This window comes from Piliocolobus tephrosceles, chromosome 12, assembly GCF_002776525.5.
Source record: "Piliocolobus tephrosceles isolate RC106 chromosome 12, ASM277652v3, whole genome shotgun sequence".
In the NCBI taxonomy this organism is placed as follows: Eukaryota; Metazoa; Chordata; class Mammalia; order Primates; family Cercopithecidae; genus Piliocolobus; species Piliocolobus tephrosceles.
The window spans coordinates 123,260,111-123,283,718 of NC_045445.1; the positions used below are offsets into that span (position 1 = coordinate 123,260,111).

The 23,608-nt window shown below is 38.5% G+C and overlaps 1 protein-coding gene across 3 annotated transcripts in view; it reads right to left on the bottom strand.

Annotated features, from left to right (window-relative positions):
- POLA1 (DNA polymerase alpha 1, catalytic subunit) overlaps nt 1-23,608 on the bottom strand; it is a 324,710-nt gene that overhangs the window by 55,467 nt on the left and 245,635 nt on the right. The window contains exon 37 of one of the 3 annotated variants that reach the window (XM_023202599.1): nt 11,141-11,566. The exons of the other annotated variants lie outside the window; for them this stretch is intronic. Within the exon in view, the coding sequence (XP_023058367.1) occupies nt 11,421-11,566 (146 nt within the window). The 3' untranslated portion in view covers nt 11,141-11,420. Of the gene's footprint in view, nt 1-11,140; nt 11,567-23,608 lie in introns of those variants that run through there. 3 annotated transcript variants of the gene reach the window in all.

The following is a 23,608-nucleotide window of genomic DNA, read 5'->3' on the forward strand; positions in this document are numbered from 1 at the left end:
TGTCCTTTGTAGGGACATGGATGCAGCTGGAAACCATCATTCTTAGCAAACTATCACAAGAAGAGAAAACCAAACACCGCATGTTCTCACTCATAGGTGGGAACTGAACAATGAGCTCACTTGGACACAGGAAGGGGAACATCACACACTGGGGCCTATCATGGGGAGGGGGGAGGGGGGAGGGATTGCATTGGGGAGTTATACCTGATCTAAATGATGAATTGATGGGTGCTGACGAGTTGATGGGTGCAGCACACCAACATGGCACAAGTATACGTACGTAACAAACCTGCACATTATGCACATGTACCCTAGAACTTAAAGTATAATAATAAAAATAAAAATAAAAAAAGAAAAAAAAAAGGAAGTTGTGATGCTCTTCAGAATCTCGTTAATTAATATGTAATTTTTAAGGCTTTAGCATTTTCCTCTAGACCACTGTACATAATTTCTAGAGAAAATACATGGAGTGTTTCCAGGAGGTACACATTTGTTGAAGGGGGACCTTCCAAAAGTTCCCATAGTGGAAGTATCACACTCCTTACCTTCTTTCAAGATCTAGCCTGTGCCTATTTGTCCAACTTCATTTCTATTACTTTCCCTTTCTTGCCTGTCTTCCAGCCACACCTGTCTCCTAACTGTCCTAAGATGCTCTAGCTTTAGGCTTTTTCCTCTGGTTGATCCCCTGGTGTAGAACGTCCCGCCTCCAGAATTTCCTCCCTCTTGTCGTTCACGTCTCAGCTTAAACACCAGCTTCTTAGAAAGAACTTCCTATCCACTTCTATCAAACCACCCCATTTTATTGTCTCTGTAGGGGTTGTTACTATCTGAAATGATCTTGCTCTTCACTCTTCTGTAGAATGTGCCATGAGAACAGACACCTTGTTTATGCCTGATGCATGGTAAGCATTAAAAAAAAAAAAAAAAAGCTAAAAACAAACTTATAACATAGAACAATAATAGACACCACAAAGAGGCACTAAAGTAACATAGATATTTAACAATTTCTTTTTCATTAGCTAGGATGTATGACACTGAGGAAGGGCGGGAGGGGCTAATATCTTTGGAGTCTGCTGGCCCTAAGTTTCAAATGTGGGTCTGTACTAGATAGAATTCACTGTCCTAGAAAACATGTTTCACATCTGTAAAGTGGGGATAAGAGCATCCATTTAGCAGATTATTGTGAAGATTAGCATGACTACATGTAAAGAACAGTTCATCAGTAAAGGACTTGATATTTGTTTATTTTATTTTTATTTACCTATCACTACCAACTACTGACATCCTCTTTTTTATAAATGGCAACCAAATAACAAAAATATGAATGAATCAACATTCACTATATCACCCTGGAAACTAGGAGATTACAAATACAAATGGACAGAAATAAAAATGGTGTGATTTCTAGAATTTTTTTTCCAACTTTTAAGTGATGGTTGATGTCTCTATCACTTCTAATTATAAAATATAACATAGCTCATTTCTTTCTTGAGACAAAGATCCAAAGACAACAAACTACTAAAAATCTGCATTTATTAAATTATATTCAGTTAAACAAAGGCAAATATAACAAAGGGTACTCATTAATTTTATTCTCCAGAGATGCTTTAGCCAAACCATGTCATAACAAAGACATCACATAGCAAGGCTTCTATCAGCATTGAACAAAAAAGTAGCTTTTTTTTTCCTTCTGCTTTTTTCATTTGAGCAGTAAGGAACTATGGTGGCTTATTTATTGGGCAGTAAATGTATTCGAGACACTACCCTTTTAGGATAATGAAAACCTCAAAACAGGTCAAACACTTGAAGTGGTAAGTACTGATTACATCATGGAGGTACATACTATGCAACGAGCCTTCTTTGTGCTACTAATTCTGCAGCTAATAGATTTGGGGAATTAGTTAAGAAGGGAAGGGCACTAGAGAAAATATTATTAACTGAGAAATACGGAAGGATGGCAGCAAAGAGAAGGTTATGGGAGTAAAATTACTAATTGAGGAAAAATAAGGGAAAAAAGCAAAAATAGGGAAGGCAATTTATATAAGCTGGACTGGTCTGCACCTATAGTATCAGGGTGGACCCCATGTGAAGTTGCCACGTTTTATACACAAAAAATGGTCTAATGTCAGCAATTTTATATGGTACAAACCAACACATTTACCGAAGCACTCAGGACTCCTCGTTACTACCTAATAAGTGATATCCCCTAACTTGTGCATGAGTTTTGCATGCAAGTGCAAACTCTGAATGGCTTGTATTTGGAACCTTTACACAGCAGTGTCCAAAATGGTAACTGTTAGGGTGTCAGACTCCATTGTGGACAAGAAAATCTTCTATTTTAATAGATTCAAATCCCCGAATTTCTTTTGATGGCTGTTAAGGTTTTAGAAGGCATCCTCAGTTTCCAGAGAAAGGCTGGTATTAAAAATGTAATACAGGAGTTTAGAAGTGCTTAAATATTTTGAAGTCTGAATAAAGGCAAGATTCAAAGGGCATAATGGAAAAGAGACGACATGAATTTACATAATAACTAATATTTTAAGATGTTCAAGAAGACCCTTATAGAGACATAGAAATACATTTTTAAAGTAACAAGAAGTGGGGATATTAAGGCACATAAATAAACCTGTCACTGCAGTGATGATGTACTGGTGAAGTGGGGTGGGAAGATGAAAAGGGGAAATATTCAGGTAAACACTCCAGTATTTAAAAACAAATGGTGCGTTTGGATAGCTAATGTGGTAATTTGAATTACAGCATGTGGTATTCTAAAAAAGAGTGCTGCAGAGTTGCCTGTGTGCTAGACGGTGATTGGTTAAGCTTGTTCCAGTATTATTTATGATAATAAAATATCCTCGTCTGCATTTGGTGGGGTGGGTAGGGAGGTGTTTAAAGAAAGTGAGTATCTGTATAGTGGTCAAACTGTTACCGAGCAAGAGCCTAAGTCCACTCGTAATCGTCAGGATTTCTTTCTGTTAATTAATCATAATCAGGATAAGGTAGTGAGGAAGGGGACAGCCAAAGCACAGAGAGCAATGGGGGCGGGGGAGGGGTGGGGAGGGTGAAGATGAAGGGTTTAATTAATCACAGGGCAAAACAGAAGTTGACATTTGCATCTCAATGCTGTCCCTGGTTATAAGCTGACCAAATGTAGATGAAGCCCACTGACAAACCATATTTCACCAATTTTAAGATAAATCTCCTCCCCTATGTTATAACATCTCTGAAATTGGAATGTGTCTTAAGTCAATGCCATTTTGGATTTAATGATAAACACTGACAGAGTTTAGCTAATGGTCATCTTTCTAAAAGTCACTCTGTTCCAACCTAAACCAGCCAATCAATTATCAGAGAATGTTAAGTTTCCTACATGACTCTGTAACAGCTACTAGTATCTTAGAAAATAAAAAACACCAGGGAAGGCGATGGTCTTAGTCATCTACATGTTTCTGATGCTTAAATACACCTCTAATTATGCCCTTTATCTGAACTAGGAAACTTGGGGGATAATATACATTAAGAACTTTAACACTCGGTCCCCTGACTTTGTTACAAAGAATGCTACTGTGTATGATTCAAAGCCTTTGAAATCTATGCAGATACAGAAAATATTCAATATTTTAACATGTTGAACTACTGGTGGAACAGATGCTTGCCACTTCGGTAACTACAGAAAACCTAACAGAAATCTTTTGATGAATTTTATTGAAAAGAATAAGACTGTTAAATAAAGATACCATGCAATGAAGGAGGAAAAGAACTCTGGAGTCCTCTGTTGCCCAATAAGGTAGCCGCTAGTCACATGTCACTATTTCCATTTAAAGTAATTAAAGCTAAGTAAAATGGAAAATTCAGTTCCTCAGTCGCACTAGCTACATTCAAGTGTTCAACAGCTACATGTGGGCCTGGAGGCTACGACACTGGAGAGCACAGATGCAGAATATTTCTATCATTGCAAAGAATTCCAGTGGACAGTGTTACTCTAGATGAACAGTCCGAAGATGAGTTATAGCTCAGCTCCAACATGTAGCAGTTGCAAATCTGGATAAATCAATGGTGTTCACCAAAACTTGCTTTTCTCATTGTTAAAATGAATACGTAATTGCTATCCTACTCCCAGAGATGCTGTGAGGATAAGAGGACAAAGGACATGTGAAAGTGCTTTGAAAAGTATACAGTAGCTGGGCGTGGTGGCTCACACTTTTAATCCCAGCACTTTGGGAGGCTGAGGTGGGCGGATCACAAGGTCAGGAGTTCGAGACCAGCCTGGCCAACATGGTGAAACCCCATCTCAACTAAAAATACAAAAATTAGCCCGGCATGGTGGCGGGTGCCTGTAATTCCAGCTACTAGGGAGGCTGAGGCAGGAGAATCGCTTGAACCCGGGAGGCAGAGGTTGGAGCAAGCCCAGATCGTGCCATTGCACTCCAGCTTGGGTGACAGAGTGAGACTCTGTCTCAAAAAAAAAAAAAAAAAGAAAAGAAAAAGAAAAAAGATACAGTGCCATAAACAAGCTAGCTAGTAAGTTATATTTTTATGTGATTTACTTTAATAAACACACTTATGTCCACTGGATATTTTTTTACTGTTTAAACCCCCAAGTTTCATGGCTTCTTTTTCTTTTTCTTTTTTTTTTTTTACTGGGAAGAGAGGGGGCTGGTTAAAAAAAAGAGAAAAAAACAAACATGCCTCCAGATATTTTTTTAGCAAACAAATGCTTATAGTAGCGACATGAATAACAAAAATGAGTGAAGTGGGCTGTGGTGAAGCTATGGCAAACAGGAGAACCCATGTTCTGTCCAAACTGCTTAGCTGCTACTCAGCTTCAGTCAACTGTGGCCATTCAGGAATGCTGACTTACAGTAGCCACATATAGATTTTATTTAAAAATGCCAGAAATTTGGTTCTTTATAGGAACTCTCCACTCTAAAAAATATTAGCAACTATTTAGAAATCTGAAGTATTCTTTAGGCAAATTAAACACATTTAGAGGTCATGCGCAGTTTGTGGCTGCTACTATGTGACCTCTGGTTTCTAAGACCCTATGGCAGCTATACTTCCTCTACGTGGCCCCATGTCTTAGGACACTTACAAATAGATGCACACAATTTACTGCTCATTTCATGTGACATATAAATAAGAGTCACAGTATTACTTATTTTATATAAATTACCATTCTCCAGTATTAAGAAATTACTTCCGTGATTACTGAAATATTGAAAAGGAAAAAAAGGCAAGAAGGAAATGATATTATTCCTTCTTGCATGATTTTATATGCAAGTTTTACTGTATTTAAAGAAAATTTTTTTTATTGCTACTGCATTGGAGAATCACTGAAAATCTGGGGGGAGAACTATAGTATCTTTTTTTTTTTTTTTTTTTTTGAGACGGAGTCTTTCTCTGTCGCCCAGGCTAGAGTGCAGTGGCCGGATCTCAGCTCACCGCAACCTCTGCCTCCTGGGTTCACGCCATTCTCCTGCCTCAGCCTCCCGAGTGGCTGGGACCACAGGCGCCCACCACCTCGCCCGGCTAATTTTTTGTATTTTTAGTAGAGACGGGGTTTCACCGTGTTAGCCAGGAGGGTCTCGATCTCCTGACCTCGTGATCCGCCCGTCTCGGCCTCCCAAAGTGCTGGGATTACAGGCTTGAGCCACCGCGCCCGGCCTATAGTATCTTATATAAAAGCCAAAGTCCTCTACTGATGAATGAGTTAGAAAATTCTTTTAAAATTCTAATTTGAAAAGCTTAATGTCAGAAAGCAAAGCAAATCTTTTAATTCTCCCAGTAATTTAAATGCTGTAAACTCAAAAACACATTCAATTTAAAAGGTTTCTATTATATTGAAGCATACACAATTTTTTATTCCAAGTATACTTAACTGTATTTTATTTTTATCACATGCCCACCCCAAGGAATCACCAGTTGCAGCCTTTTTATTCAGTTGATAATTCAAATATTATTTCTAATACAAATACATGGTTTATCACGCTTATTTATCACTAACTTGCTACACTTCATAATCGCATTACAACCCCACTGTGTACTGAATACCACTTACAGTTCAAACTACTCAAGATAAGCACTGTTACTTTCAAGAGAAGATTGGCAGTAATTAAAGGTCTTATTTAGTAGTTGTTGGTAACCACCTTTTTAAGGAGAAAAAAAAACAATGGAAAGTAGCACAGATATATTTAATTTGGTAATTGTATTTTATTAATGAGGTCATATACTTTAACTGGGGTTAAAACAAAGATGTGCTAAACTGTTATCAATGCTATAAAACAGAATGAGATGGAAGTGTTTTGTAATTCATCGATGAGAAGAATTGAAACATCTGTGACCTACATGGCATAAAACTAAATCATACTAGCACACTAATAATAATAGTAATAAAAACAACAATAGTACTTTGCACTTATAGACCTCCTTTCAGAGGAATTTCAGAGTGCTTTTTAAACACATGTTATTTTCCCTTTTTCAAACAAATAAGACAACTAAATCAAAGAGTAATAATGGTTTGCCCATGCGACAAAGTGAGTCAGCGACAAACCAGGAATAGATTTTCTAACTTGTTCAGTCTCCCGCAATTATATCGTGCAATGATTACGCTGTTAGAGTATGTCTTGCAGGTAACACTCAAGCCAGGTATCTCCAGATTTCTCGAGGGCTTACTATTTTTCTCCCCCAGCCCCAGCCTATTAATACTATTGTTTACAAACCTACATGGCCATCAGTTCGTGTGCCTGCATGTCGTTCAACTGAAAGTCACACGGGCGATAAGAGAAGACCAGTCTCTTAGCAGTTTTTCACCTACCCGCCTTCACGAGAGCTTTCTGGAGCTGGCCTCCAGACGTTTCAAGATATATTAAAGGCTGGCCAACCAAATAACACATCTGGAACAGACAGCTAAAACTGTGAATCACTAGAAAAATCTGCAGGTGGCTGGATGCGGTGGCGTCTGCTTGTAATCCCAACACTTTGGGAGGGCAAGGCAGACGGCTCTCTTGAGTTCAGGAGTTCGAGATCAACTTGAGCAACATGGCAAAACCTTGTCTCTAAAAAAAATATAAAAAATTAGCCAGGCATGGTGGCACATGCCTGTAGTCACAGCTACTTGGGAGGCTGAAGTGGGAGGGTCACCTGAACCTGGGAAGTCAGGGCTGCAGTGAGCCGTGATTGTACCAATGTACTCTAGCCTGGGCAACAGAGTGAGACTCTGTCTCTAAAAAAAAAAAAGGAATCTGCAGGGAAAACAACCAGCTACTATCATACGTATATAAATTCTGGAGGGCAAGGAGTATGCCTGGGTTGAGACAGTCCTCATTTAAAGTATGATTTTAGACTTTCAAACTTAATCCCACTAATATGACTGAGCATCAGTTTGATTTTTATATAACCTAAAGGTTTAAACAAATTTCTAGGCAGGAATTTATGTAATCTTCTGGAGATACATGATATCACGGCCCAACTCTACTAGTAATTGTCAGAAAGTAGACAAATTAAGGTGGGAAATTAAGTCCATGTGGAATGAGGAGATGGTATGGGCTAAATGTTTGATGAATGTATACATACATGGAGAGAAAATTTTTTATGACACAGTTGAAGGGCATAATAGGAAATAAATAGCACAGAAAAGAGGATGGAGTCAGAAAGTGCTCTACTATAGAAAACATTAATTTAACATACCATTTATTAGGCTCCTATCATGAGCAAGTTGTCATCAGACATATAAGAATGTAACAAGCAGGATCCCTGTCCTCAAATAATTATAATGCAAGAGGGACAGTGCTTAAGAACTACAGGAGTTTAGAGGACAAAGAGCACTTATGGCCGGGAGGCCTTAAAGTATGAAAAGAATATGAACAGAGACTGGGCTAAGGTTGGCTAACCTAGGCAGGGAAACCACACCAGTCAAAGGATGTGGCCACAGTGCAGTCAAGGCCTGCTCAGAGATTGGTGAAGGGTCTAATTTGTGGGTACCAACAAGGTGCAGTCCTCATCCTTCTAGGCAAAAAGGGATGATCTGAGACTATTTTATAGCTCCAGCATCTCAAAACTGGTAAGTGAGGCCAGCCAAGAGATTTCTCCTCCCTAGACACCCCAGGTAAGCCCAAGAGATGAGCACAGGACACAGGAATATTCTCCTAAACCCTCTACTACTACCATCCTGTTCCAGACCGCTTGGAGGACAGGCAAAATTATAAAGCTGCAGAAGGCTGCTCTACCCAGGATCCAGTCGGCTGAGTGTCAAGGTAAGTAGAAGAGGACAGGAGGTGGAAAAGGTCTCAGAAATCCAAACCACAGAAGCTCCTAAACACCACGTTTGGGTTAGCTTCCACCTTAATACCTCCCCAGTTACCTATCCAGTCTCCTCAAAAGATCCCCCAACCTCCCCAGCAGCCCCATTCCTTCTTTTATGACGCAAGTTAATGGGGGAAAATAACATGTGCTTTATAGCCAATTTTGTTGAAATGCATTTATTTCATCTTTAGTTTGCTCATTACCAGAAAACAGTTCCTTCTCGCTTACTTTTCCCTAGCCTGTTTTTCTTCACTTTATCTTTGATGTTATATTAGCGTATACAGCACCATAAATGCTTCCTTTATCTAGGAAATAATTCTTGTGTTTGACTTCATTTTCCTTTCTACTGTCTGTTTAAATTGTTATCTAGATGCCACCCAGTCTCCCTTTCTATATCAAAGTCAAACTTAATGCATATTTGACAAGAAGCAATACTAAAGTTTGAAGAGTTTCACTAACTCAGATATTCTCAATGTGATGCACATTGTGGGTGTGCATCAGAATCACCTGTGGGTATTTTTAAAATACCCAGCCACCTGGGCCACACCCCAGACCTACTCATTCAGAAATCCAGCTTGTGGATTATCCGTGTTTCAACTTCTTCCATTAAGTACGGAAAACTGAGAATTAAAGTTTTCTTTTTAATATACTTCTGACGTGATGCTATTTCGATAGATAAGAAAACTAAAACATAGTTATCAAGATATATTTTAAGCTCCTTGAGAATAGGGACCATGCTTTTTTCATACTGTAACCATTTGGTAAATATGAATCGAGCATTTGCTACATGTTTGGTGTTGTGCTAGATGCTGAGGATACAAATCTGAACAAAACATCGTCAATGACAGGCTGCAGAAACCAATTCAAATACAGTTGTAACACTAAGTACTATAACAGATAGTCGTTTAGACAAAGTGTTCTTCTCAGAAGTAATAAAACCCAACTGACATTTACTGCATGCTTACTGTGTGCCAGCCACTGTCCTAAGCATTTTACATATTGCCTGTATAATGTCCTAGACATTTTACATAATTAGCCTATTTCCATATTATCCTGCTGAATTTAGAACCCTTTGAGGTAGGTGCTATTTTTTTCCTGTTTTATAGATGTACTTCAAGGTTACTTATCTAGTAAGGGGTGGAAAGTCAAAATTTGCACCTGGCATTCTCACTCCAGAGCCTGAGTTTTTAATCACTACCCGATACTGCATCTGAGAAACCCAGGCTAATGCCCTTGGTGTTCAACAAATGCTAGCGGAAGGAAGGAACAAAACAACAAATATTTACAGAGTGCTCACATGCTCACATGGTATGCCTGAAGCTCCTCCTTCCTAAAACTCCTGAACACAACAAACTAGAACCTTTGAATGCTTGTATGATTCCTTAGAGCCTAGGCAAAAGACAAATATTATCCTTCCCTTTACTTCAGTAATGAGATCAGAAGTTAGGTTTTCACAGCTAACCCTTAAATCGATCCCTTCATTTCTGTTCCTCTAGTTCGTAAGAGCTTACATCATTTGAGCCAAACTAAAAGTGGCATTTTGAGGACACTGCGTCCAGGAATTCCCACATGCCTGTAGCATGTTACAGTGACACTCTGCTGCAATGAAAAAGATATTTCCTTAGAATTAGGCGAGAAAGAAAGGCAAATCTAAAGAGATGATGTTTCAGGTTGAAAGAAGGAAAAAAGTTTCCTGATTCAGAGTTAAAGGCTGCTGCCAACAGCTTGTTTTGTTTCCAAAGATCAATACACAAAAGTTTCACAGAGCTGGAGGGAAAAGATTTGGATGCTAAGTTAGACAGGGGGCGGGGGGCATAATTCCCATCATTCCTTTGGGAGCAGTACAAAAATAACAAAACCTTTATAAAAGAGATGAGCAAGCTGGCTGTGAAAGGAATGACCCCTCACATATAGGGAAAGCAATTTGCATCTACAGATCTCATTGGTATAAATGACCTCCTTCAAAGAGTGAAAACCTCAATGGAAAGCCACTATACACCCATGAAAAGCTTTGCCGCCTATTTGTTGAGCTGTATACAGACTAACAAACAGGAGTGGTTAACCTGGCGCACCATGCACTATAGAGATATTTTTTTTAAGTAGGCTTAGTCAGCTAATCTTGTTGAGATTTCTCTCATACTACTGATTTCTTATTCTCAAAATAAATTAAGAGGCTTCATTCAAAATTCCCTGTGGTCTACCAGCTTGAGTTTGTTGGGTGTCTTTGATTGTCTCTTGTCTTTAGATTCCCTGCCTTGTCTCTTTAGATTTTGCTGTGCCCTTTGGTATTTCCCGTTAGTCCATGTCTGGAATAGCTAATTACATGGTAGTGTAATTCTGCCGTACAACAAGGAATAGCAGAACCTTGCTAATTCACACCAATGACTGAAAGACTCCTGTGTAAGTTACTGAATTATGCAAATGAGCAATAAGTGAAGAAAGATGACTCAAAATTGTATTTCATTCATTTATTTTGACAAGTGTAGTTTAGTCTTAATTATTTTGAAAATTTCTTTGTAGCATACTAATAAATTTACTGCGGCTTATTTGTTAAAAGTGATAAAGCCTTCACTAATGGAGACCAGAGTGCACTCTGCTGAATAATTTCCTGAAGACAGACTATTGTTCAGACGCTTTCTTTTATTGTGGATTTTACTGACTTTTCAGCATCGACTTTTTTTGGTAAGACAATACATAATACACCAGTAAACTTGAAGAATTAGTTCAGCAGTAAACATTTACTTCATAAACAGGTCTTACATATTTAAACTTTCACCATGGTATTAGCGAAAAAACAAAACACAACACAAAAAATTAGCCATGCTTTAAGTAAAACATTTTTACATTTTTTTGTCATAATGCTAACAGGACTTTAATTTTTATTGTCTAAATAAAACTAGTTTGGTCTGTCAGTCATCCCATTTAATTCCAATTTCTATTTTGTTTTGTCTTACCACACTCCTTTTCTTTATAAAGACATCTGTTTTAAGATAAGTGGATGTATCACAGTATGTAACATTTTCATGTCAAAATACTTACATTATTATATTCTGAGTTAAATTATTTAAGATAGAAAAACATTTTGATACACTTTCGACAGATGTATCCTGTAGGATGGATCAATTTCTTTCAAAGCACCACCACTGGTTACAGTGGAGAGTGGAGAGTGAAGAGATAATATCCTTCAAGGACAGCGGGCCCAGTGGCTCACGCCTGTAATCCTGGAGTTTGAGACCAGCCTGGGCAACATGGTGAAATCCCATCTCTACAAAAAAATACAAAAATTAGCTGGGCATGGTGGCACGCACCTATAGTCTCAGCTACTGGGGGCAGGGGACTGGGATGGGAGGATCACTTGAGCCCGGGAGGTCGAGGTTGCAGTGAGCAGAGATCATGCCACTGAACTCCAGCCTAGGTGACAGAGCAAGACCTTATCTCAAAAAATAATGCCCTTCAAGCTTATAGTCCTGAGTTTAAAGATTTGCTTCTTAATAAGCACTTTTAGACTAAATTTTCAATTCAGATATGCTTTCAAATCATGATGCATTTGTCAAAGGAGGTTCTCCCTTTACAAAAGCAAGAAAGAGCACTTAAAGAAAAGTGAAAAAGGCAAAACTTAGTCTCAAACTACATGTCTGCATCTATGCCTATTAAAATCTCATATACTCTTTAAGGTCCAACTCAGGAAATCTCCACCAGGAAACCTTCCCTGAGGTATATGCTGAGATCCCTCAGCAATTCATACCATTCCCTTGTATTTGAGTTACTTGTCTTCAGGCTGAAGTTTCCCTAACAGATTAAGAACAGGGCAGCTGTGATACAGCAGAAAGAAAAGCCGGGCTCTTACACTTCTAAGCTTTGCTACTTTGGGAGAGTCATTTCATCCTTTTGGGGTTGTTCCTCATCTCAAAAGTGTCAACTACATACCAGTATGCAATGGAATTGTCTGGAAAATGTAAAAGATAATGGCTGTGAATGTTCTCCACAAAAGTAGAGTCCTATAAAAAGGAGGTATTTAGAGATGAATGCATGAATAAGCAATTGGGCAGAAATATTGGTACTTCTAGAAGCAATATCATATAGGACAGAGATCCAATACATATTTGCTTGCTGAATAAACTGGGTGAGTATGCAGGGCACAAAGAGGGGACAGAGAGTAGCAGACGTGCACACAGACCTGCTTTTGTGACCCTATTTGAAATTACAGTAATTTCTTAAAACAAGGAAAGTACATCAGTGTCTAAAATTAGCCAGCAAATCTATCTTTCTACTAACTAGTTTAAGCCTTAAGCTCTAGGGGATGGTGCTGAGGCTTGCAGGGCTCACAGGCCAAGGAAAGAAAGGTTTCCCAAGGCCTTTATACAGGAAGAATGTAATCAATGTTGATTTAACTCAATGATGGGCTACTAAGTCTGTCTAGTTACTGTCCTGTTAGCCACAAGGTAAGAGAATGCAGATGGATCTAAATAAATTCATGATAACTACAGGAAGAACTGGTTTAAGAACGAGTCAAACTGATGATGGGTTTTCTTTGTATATGAAGGGTAGTATTATATGAACAAGATAGTACAGCATAAAATAATAAATGGCACTGATTAATAATGTGAAAATCAACATCAGTTCTTGGCCTGGACCTACAGGGTTACTGGAGACATCACAAGAACATTATTAGACTTCAAAAGTTATGGTTGATTCCCTTAGATAATTATGAAAAATTTATCAATAATTATAGGATAATGGAGACATATGCCAATTCACATGAAAAGACAGCAAAGCAAAACAAAACACAACAATGTCAGTTTAAATGTCAGCTTCAAAATGAAATCTGTATTATAATTGAAAAGATGAGGATTAAAGTAAACACTTTGCTTTCAACCATTAAGGGCTATTCTGGCATGGTACAAGCACTAGTAAAAAACCAACAAACAAAAAATACCAACCACCAAAACAAAAACAAAAGATTAAGAGGAAACGTGACAGGCAGTGCTGTCTCACAGAGGGAGCATAAACACTTCTGAAACCATGAGAAGAAATGTTATCACAATAGAGTTAAGGCAAATAAGAAATGATTAAGACATTAAATTCTGGGCTAAGTAAATGAGAAAAGATTCCCAAGAGGAAAAGAATATGCAATTTTAAAATAACCTCTAACTACTAGAGAAAAATAGCAGAGTCAGACTAAATCTGTTTAAATCTCAAACATCTCTGAGACCATGAAACAATTCTGGATAAATATAAATCCTCTAATTTGCCTGAAGCAAATGGGACTGGCATTTTCATATCGTTAACTGACTTTTTAAAAAAATTCACATTTATTGGAAATTTCAGCTAGTATAAAAATGTCACAAATTCAATAACTGGTAATACCACAATGAATGTTTCTTTAGAAAGTTTTAAGAAAAAAACGAATGTCTTCTCCTTCTAAGACTACAGAGCTGAACCTTTTAATGTTTAAGGCGACATTTTTAAAAGAAATAACTCATACATTTTAAGTGACTGTTTCAATACATTTCTAGTGAGAAGCACTAATTTTTCGGGGAAAATTAGTATACCTGTATCTAACCCCAAGTGCTTGATTTAGGTCATGTTATAATAGATTATACAGATTTTACACAAATACTGATAATATTAATTCCTGAAACTCATAGTACATTCCATCATGATACTTAAAGGATCTACTCTCCTCTCTGCCGTATTACAAGCCCTTTCCTCCTAATTGATGTGCAATTAATACAGCCAACCTCCAATTAGTCTTCTACAACATTACCCTACTTAGACAATAAAGCAGAGCCTCTAGATTGGGTTTTAAACCTGGGCTAAAATAGACTCCTACAGACCAAAAATGGTTCTGGGATTTCTCTTTGTAGTGTAATTTAGATGTCATATCTAATTTGCTGTCATGACTATTGTTTCACTGTGCAATTTTTATGTCGTTTTGAATGGTAAAGGCATCATAGCTTTATTGAATTAAATTTTCTGTCTTTATTTAGGGTCTGATGTTACATGTTTGTACGCTTATGTTTATGTCTCAAAAGCTGCTTTTGACATCAAGTAGTAGAAAGGAGTATGCTCTCTTGATACGTTTGCTCATACCTTAGTAAATACAAACACGAACTGGAAAAACACCTTCTCCAAACTGAAGAAACAAAAAACTGAATATTATTATTGCTTTTAAAGGCAGAGATAGCTATTAAATAAGCCATTCACATTACAGAATTATAGAAGACCTTGCTGTTTTGTAACCTAAATGCCTTGTTGATTCTATTAATCAATTCTTTCCTAAGAAAGAACGGCCTTTTCCATTGACAGTTTTTGTGGTACCTACTGTTTGGACGAACCGAGGCAAGATGGTGCACTTCCGGGTTCTTCATCCCCACCCCCAACTCTTCCCGCGCCCGTGAAAATGCAGCCGGCGCCCAGGGAGGGTGCAGACCAACTGGGCATGCGCCAGGTGACGTCAATCTGAAGAGACCAAGATTTACCTGGTCGCACCTGCGGAACGCCCCTGACACGCCCACGCCCCACCTATTGCCCTCCCACTCCTAGAAAAGCCGCTCTCCGCCATTGAGCCACGCGGCCTTCTTGCAGCCCCACTCCTGTCGGGATGTCGGGACTGTGGGAAGTCCGTCCGAGAGCCCCACGGGGGGACTCTGCCGGCCTCCTTCCCCGGAGGCCGACAGACTTCTCCCGCACACCTTAGGTTACCAAAATAAACGTGCAGTTTTGCTCCTACACTTGCCTACCCGCTGGTTCTTTTGTGCCCGCTGGGCTGGTCTTAGAAAAAACAAATCACCTACCTCAAACATTTAGATATTATTCTTACCACACTCCATAGTCACAAAAAAATTAAAATGCTCTCTGACTTTTTAAATCACAAGGGACAAAGCCTATCTTACCTATAACACAATACTCAGTTTAGGGTTGGTCTGTTGGCAGTTATCCTTGACCTGGCCTATGAGTTCAAGCCCTAAACTAAAGTTATGACTAGGAAGACTAACCATGGAAAGCCTTCCACTAGACCACTGGAATAGCCTTTTAAGTAACTTTTAGTGCATGAAATTTCATAAAGTTTTTACTAGATAATTACACTTCCTGATTTTGTAATTAGTGGAAGTACATGCAATTACATAATAATTATGATAGTAATTACGTAATTAAGATGTATAATTATGTAGTAAAAAACATCATGGAAATAAAACCATCTACTGTGTAAGCACAATACATTTTAAAAGTAAATTCACTAGCTCAACTGTTTAAAAATACTTTTCTTCAAAATAAAGTGATTAGCTCACATTATGGTTTAAATGCTTGAGAATTGTTTCATTTTTTTCATCATTGGTGATAGAAGCATATTTTAAGTACATGAAAAAAATTTTATCCATCTTTAGTACTTTTCCTACTAAAAAAATGACAATATGCTTTGCAAATGCAGACCATCAACCACATTATCACCTAGACATGGCAGAGCCCTTGTGTTGCTGTACTTGTCACTATAAAAGGGGAAAGGAACTTGCCCACTAAAAAGACATAATGGGAAATGATTTTATAGAACGAGTAACACATCTGTTATCATAGAAAGCCTCTAAGTCTCTTTGCACATAAAAGTGCAAATGTTGAGTGCATATTTACAGAAATGGGCTTAAACACACATAATTAGTATCTGGAAACTGGCTGCTCCAAAAAATGGCAACTTTCATATACTAACTTAGCTATCTTGAGGAGGGTGGCAGAAAATATACAGAGCCAAGACACTTCTACCTATGGGGAAAGCAACTAAAGTGACCATTTCCTGAAAAATGTAGTTTCTCTTCTGTCACATTGTAAAGTTATCTTGGGTAAAAACAAAAACAAAACAGGCAGTTTTGTTTATTCTTACCACAAATTTGCCTGTGCCATTTCTTATTTCTCATATGCCAATTCACATGAAAAGACAGCAAAGCAAAACAAAACACAACAATGTCAGTTTAAATGTCAGCTTCAAAATGAAATCTGTATTATAATTGAAAAGATGAGGATTAAGTAAACACTTTGCTTTCAACCATTAAGGGCTATTCTGGCATGGCACAAGCACTAGTAAAAAACCAACAAACAAAAAATACCAACCACCAAAACAAAAACAAAAGATTAAGAGGAAACGTGACATAATTTGTGGATAAATAAATAGAGATAAATAAATAGAGAAAAATAAACCAGTGTTAGCAGCTCCATGCTGCCATCAGACAATATCAACTTTCTCATTCTTGTAGTGAGTATAAAAACATCACAGAAAAGTCAGTGACAGTAGGAAAAAGAAAATTTCAAAATAAACTTTTTCAATAGCAAAATTTAAGAAATAGAATCTTGTTTCCATTAAAAGAATCCAGTTGAATGCCTTGAAATCTTTACAAAATACTTCTAAATCAAGGTTGTAACGAGGTCCAGAAGGTAGTGACAGGGTGAAATTTTACTCTGGGCACACAGAGAGTGGCCCTTACATGAAGTGGGTGTAGAACTACACTCCAGTTCTTTCTTTATTGAGATGGAGTCTCACTCTGTGGCCCAGGCTGGAGTGCTATGGTGCGATCTCGGCTGACTGCAACCTCCACCTCCTGGGTTCAAACGATTCTCCTAGCTCGGCCTCCCGAGTAGCTGGGATTACAGGCATGTGCCACCATTGCCCGTCTAATTTTCGTACTTTTAGTAGAGACGGGGTTTCACCATGTTGGCCAGGCTGGTCTCAAACTCCTGACCTCAGGTGATTCATCTGCCAAAATGCTCCCAAAGTGCTGGGATTACAGGCGTGAGCCACTGTGCCCGGCCTTAGTTCTTTCTTTTATAAGCCACTAATCTTAAAAAGCTGAAAGCTATTTTGAAAATCCTAATTTACTTCTCCCTTGTTCCTTCTAGTTACAAAGAAACAAAGTGGAAGAACTCATGCTTTTTTGCTTTTTCCCCCTCTCTTAGCCCTTGTCAGGCCACTGCAATTTTAGTTTAATAAAAACATATTTCAAAAGGCTAGGTTGTGATACGAATTCTACCTTAAACTTGGGTAGTCCTTCTGTAGCCTGCATAGTTGTCGTTTTGAAGTTTTACCAATGGACATCCCTAATCAATGAATGAATAAAATGGAAGTAGGCTTTAGTTATTAAGAAGGGAGAGTGTCTTAGATCAGTGCTTCTGAAACTTTAACACGCGGAGGAATCACCTGAGGATCTTGTTAAAATGCAGATGCTGATGCAGCAGGTCTGGGGAGGGTCTGATAGTTTGCATTTCTAACAAGCTCCCAGGTGATGTCTATGCGGCTGGGATACTGATCACACGTGGAGTAACAAGGCCTTAGGTTTGACTTGGAAAAAATACACGTAGAAAAAAAGCTGGTTTGGGTTCATTTCTATGTTATTTTTTCCCTTAACTGTGAAATTATTTGGGTAATTACTTCAAGTTGAGTAACATTCTCTATAACATTTCAGTGCTTATAATTTTTTTGATGTTATGAGAGCAGTACATGCTCAGAATATATAATGTAGAAAATATATAAACTTATAAAGAAAAAGAAAATCTATAATCCACCTAGAGATAACTATAAGAAATTCTAGGGTTCCTTACTAATTTTTCTACCTTGCACATACACCACAAATTAGAATCATAAGTTACCTAGTTTTGTATTTTATCATTATATTGTAATTCTTTGTCATTAAAGATTATAACTATGTAATATCTAACAATAACAACCCCCAGAGGCTCAAGATTATACAAACCACATTTTTCTTACCAAAATTCTTTATGTATTTCTACAATCACTTCTGTATGTTTTTTATTATACTTTAAGTTCTAGGGTACATGTGCACAATGTGCAAATTTGTTACATATGCATACATGTGCCATATTGGTGTGCTGCACCCATTAACTCGTCATTTACATTAGGTATATCTCCTAATGCTATCCCCCCTTCCCCCCACCCCACAATAGGCTCCAGCGTGTGATGTTCCCCTTCCTGTGTCCAAGTGTTCTCATGGTTCAGTTCCCACCTATGAGTGAGAACATGCAGTGTTTCGTTTTCTGTTCTTGCAATAGTTTGCTGAGAATGATGGTTTCCAGCTGCATCCATGTCCCTACAAAGGACATGAACTCATCCTTTTTTATGGCTGCATAGTATTCTATGTTGTATATGCACCGCATTTTCTTAATTCAGTCTGTCATTGATGGACATTTGAGTTGATTCCAAGTCTTTGCTATTGTGAATAGTGCCACAATAAACATATGTGTGCATGTGTCTTTATAGCAGCATGATTTATAATCCTTTGGGCACACACTCAGTAATGGGATGGCTGGGTCAAATGGTATTTCTAGTTCTAGATCCTTGAGGAATCGCCACACTGTCTTCCACAATGGTTGAATTAGTTTACACTCCCACCAACAGTGTAAAAGTGTTCCTATTTCTCCACACCCTCTCCAGCACCTGTTGTTTCCTGGCTTTTTAATGATTGCCATTCTAACTGGTGTGAGATGGTACCGCATTGTGGTTTTCATTTGCATTTCTCTGATGGTAAGTGATGATGAGCATTTTTTCATGCACAAATGTCTTCTTTTGAGAAGTGTCTGTTCATATCCTTTGCCCACTTTTTGATGGGGTTGTTTTTTACTTGTAAATTTGTTTGAGTTCTTTGTAGGCTCTGGATATTAGCCCTTTGTCAGATGAGTAGATTGCAAAAATTTTCTCCCATTCTGTAGGCTGCCTGTTCACTCTGATGGTAGTTTCTTTTGCTGTGAAGAAGCTCTTTAGTTTAATTAGATCCTATTTTTCAATTTTGGCTTTTGTTGCCATTGCTTTTGGTGTTTTAGACATGAAGCCCTTTCCCATGCCTGTCCTAAATGGTATTGCCTAGAGTTTCTTCTAGGGTTATTATGGTATTAGGTCTAACATTTAAGTCTCTAATCCATCTTGAATTAATTTTCATATAAGGTGTAAGGAAGGGATCCAGTTTCAGCTTTCTACATATGGCTAGCCAGTTTTCCCAGCACCATTTATTAAATAGGGAATCCTTTCCCCATTTCTTGTTTTTGTCAGGTTTGTCAAAGATCAGATGGTTGTAGATGTGTGGTATTATTTCTGAGGGCTCTGTTCTGTTCCATTGTTCTACATCACTGTTTTGGTAGTAGTACCATGCTGTTTTGTTTACTGTAGCCTTGTAGTATAGTTTGAAGTCAGGTAGCACGATGCCTCCAGCTTTGTTCTTTCGGCTTAGGATTGTCTTGGCAATGAGGGGTCCTTTTTGGTTCTATATGAATTTCAAAGAAGTTTTTTCCAATTCTGTGAAGTAAGTCATTGGTAGCTTGATGGGGATGGCACTGAATCTGTAAATTACCTTGGGCAGTATGGCCATTTTCACGATACTGATTCTTCCTATCCATGAGCATGGAATGTTCTTCCATTTGTTTGGGTCCTCTTTTATTTCACTGAGCAGTGGTTTGTAGTTCTCCTTGAAGAGGTCCTTCACATCCCTTGTAAGTTGGATTTCTAGGTATTTTATTCTATTTGAAGCAATTGTGAACGGGAATTCACTCATGATTTGGCTCTCTGTTTGTCTGTTATTGGTGTATAAGAATGCTTGTGATTTTTGCACACTGATTTTGTATCCTGAGACTTTGCTGAAGTTGCTTATCAGCTTAAGGAGATTTTGGACTGAGACGATGGAGTTTTCTAAATATGCAATCATGTCATCTGTCAATCTGCAAACAGGGACAATTTGACTTCCTCTTTTCCTAATTGAATACCCTTTATTTCTTTCTCCTGCCTGATTGCCCTGGCCAGAACTTCCAACACTATGTTGAATAGGAGTGGTGAGAGAGGGCAGCCCTGTCTTGTGCCAGTTTTCTAAGGAAATCCTTCCAGTTTTTGCCCATTCAGTATGATATTGGCTGTGGTTGTGTCATAAATAGTTCTTATTATTTTTGAGATATGTCCCATCAATACCTAATTTATTGAGAGTTTTTAGCATGAAGGGCTGTTGAATTTTGTCAAAGGCCTTTTCTGCATCTATTGAGAGAATCATGTGGTTTTTGTCTTTGGTTCTGTTTATATGCTGGATTACGTTTATTGATTTGCGTATGTCAAACCAGCCTTGCATCCCAGGGATGAACCCCACTTGATCATGGTGGATAAGCTTTTTGATGTGCTGCTGGATTCAGTTTGCCAGTATTTCATTGAGGATTTTTGCATCGATGTTCATCAGGGATGTTGGTCTAAAATTCTCTTTTTTTGTTGTGTCTCTGCCAGGCTTTGGTTATCAGGATGATGTTGGCCTCATAAAATGAGTTACGGAGGATTCCCTCTTTTTCTGTTGATTGGAATAGTTTCAGAAGGAATGGTACCAGCTCCTCCTTGTACCTCTTGGTATAATTCGACTGTGAATCTGTCTGGTCCTGGATATTTTTTGGTTGGTAAGCTATTAATTATTGCCTCAATTACAGAGCCTGTTATTGGTCTATTCAGGGATTCAACTTCTTCCTGGTTTAGTCCTGGGAGAGCGTATGTGTCCAGGAATTTACCTATTTCTTTGAGGTTTTCCAGTTTATTTGTGTACAGGTGTTTATAGTATTCTCTGATGGTAGTTTGTATTTCTGTGGAATTGGTGGTGATATCTCCTTTATTATTTTTTATTGCGTCTATTTGATTCTTCTCTCTTTTCTTCTTTATTAGTCTTGCTAGCAGTCTATCAGTTTTGTTGATCTTTTCAAGAAACCAGCTCCTGGATTCATTGATGTTTTTGAAGGGATTTTTGTGTCTCTATCTGCTTCAGTTCTGCTCTGATCTTAGTTATTTCTTGCCTTCTGCTAGCTTTTGAATGTGTTTGCTCTTGCCTCTCTAGTTCTTTTAATTGTGATGTTAGGGTGTCCATTTTAGATCTTTCCTGCCTTCTCTTGTGGGCATTTAGTGCTATAAATTTCCCTCTACACACTGCTTTAAATGTGGCCCAGAGATTCTGGTATGTTGTGTCTTTGTTCTCATTGGTTTCAAAGAACATCTTTGTTTCTGCCTTCATTTCCTTATCCACCCAGTAGTCAGTCATTCAGGAGCAGGTTGTTCAGTTTCCATGTAGTTGAGCCATTTTGATTGAGTTTCTTAGTCCTGAGTTCTAGTTTGATTGCACTGTGGTCTGAGAGACAGTTTGTTATAATTTCTGTTCTTTCACATTTGCTGAGGAGTGCTTTACTTCCAACTATGTGGTCAATTTTGGAATAAGTGCGATGTGGTGCTATGAAGAATGTATATTCTGTTGATTTGGGGTGGAGAGTTCTGTAGATGTCTATTAGGTCTGCTTGGTGCAGAGCTGAGTTCAAGTCCTGGATATCCTTAACTTTCTGTCTCGTGGATCTGTCTAATGTTGACAGTGGGTTGTTAAAGTCTCCCATTACTATTGTGTGGGAGTCTAAGTGTCTTTGTAGCTCTAAGGACTTGCTTTATGAATCTGGGTGCTCCTGTATTGGGTGCATATATATTTAGAATAGTTAGCTCTTCTTGTTGAATTGATCCCTTTACCATTATGTAATGGCCTTCTTTGTCTCTTTTGATCTTTGTTGGTTTAAAGTCTGTTTTATCAGAGACTAGGATTGCAACCCCTGCCTTTTTTTGTTTTCCATTTGCTTTGTAGATCTTCCTCCATCCCTTTATTTTGAGCCTATGTGTGTGTCTGCACGTGAGATGGGTCTCCTGAATACAGCACACTGATGGGTCTTGAGTCTTTATCCAACTGGCTAGTCTGTGTCTTTTAATTTGGGCATTTAGCCCATTTACACTTAAGGTTAATATATTCATGTGTGAATTTGACCCTGTCAATATGATGTTAACTGGTTATTTTGCTCGTTAGTTGATGCAGTTTCTTCCTAGCCTCGATGGTCTTTACATTTTGGCATGTTTTTGCAATGGCTGGTACCAGTTGTTCCTTTCTACGTTTAGGGCTTCCTTCAGGAGCTCTTGTAGGGCAGGCCTGGTGGTAAAACCTCTCAGCATTTGCTTGTCTGTAAAGGATTTTATTTCTCCTTCACTTATGAAACTTAGTTTGGCTGGATAGGAAATTCTGGGTTGAAAATTATTTTCTTTAAGAATGTTGAATATTGGTCCCCACTCTCTTCTGGCTTGGAGAGTTTCTGCTGAGAGGTCCACTGTTAGTCTGATGGTCTTCCCTTTGTGGGTAACCCGACCTTTCTCTCTGGCTGCCCTTAACATTTTTTCCTTCCTTTCAACTTTGGTGAATCTGACAATTATGTGTCTTGGAGTTGCTCTTCTCGAGGAGTATCTTTGTGGTGTTCTCTGCATTTCCTGAATTTGAATGTTGGCCTGCCTTGCTAGTCTGGGAAATTTCTCCTGGATAATATCCTGCAGAGTGTTTTCCAACTTGATTTCATTCTCCCCGTCACTTTCAGGCACACCAATCAGATACAGATTTGGTCTTTTCACATAGTCCCATATTTCTTGGAGGCTTTGTTCATTTCTTTTTACTCTTTTTTCTCTAAACTTCTCTTCTTGTTTCATTTCATTCATTTGATCTTCAATCACTGATACCCTTTCTTCCAGCTGATCGAATTGGCTACTGAAGCTTGTGCATTTGTTACGTAGTTCTCGTGTCATGATTTTCAGCTCTATCAGGTCATTTAAGGACTTCTCTACATTGGTTATTCTAGTTAGCTATTCGCCTAATCTTTTTTCAAGGTTTTTAGCTTCTTTACGATGGGTGTGAACTTCCTCCTTTAGCTCAGAAAAGTTTGATCGTCTGAAGCCTTCTTCTCTCAACTGGTCAAAGTCATTCTCCGTCTAGCTTTGTTCCATTGCTGGCGAGGAGCTGCATTCCTTTGGAGGGGAAGAGGCGCTCTGATTTTTAGAATTATCAGCTTTTCTGCTCTGTTTTTTCCCCATCTTTGTGGTTTTATCTGCCTTTGGTCTTTGATGATGGTGACGTACAGATGGGGTTTTGGTGTGGATGTCCTTTCTGTTTGTTAGTTTTCCTTCTAAAAGTCAGGACCCTCAGCTGCAGGTCTGTTGGAGTTTGCTGGAGGTCCACTCCAGACCCTGTCTGCCTGGGTACCAGCAGTGGAGGCTGCAGAAGAGTGAATATTGCTGAACAGCAAATGTTGCTGCCTGATCATTCCTCTGGAAGCTTCGTCTCAGAGGGGTACCCAGCCATGTGAGGTGTCAGTCTGCCCCTACTCGGGAGTGCCTCCTGTTTAGGCTACTCGGGGGTCAGGGACCCACGTGAGGAGGCAGTCTGTTCATTCTGAGATCTCAAACTCCATGCTGAGGGAACCACTACTCTCTTCAAAGCTGTCAGAC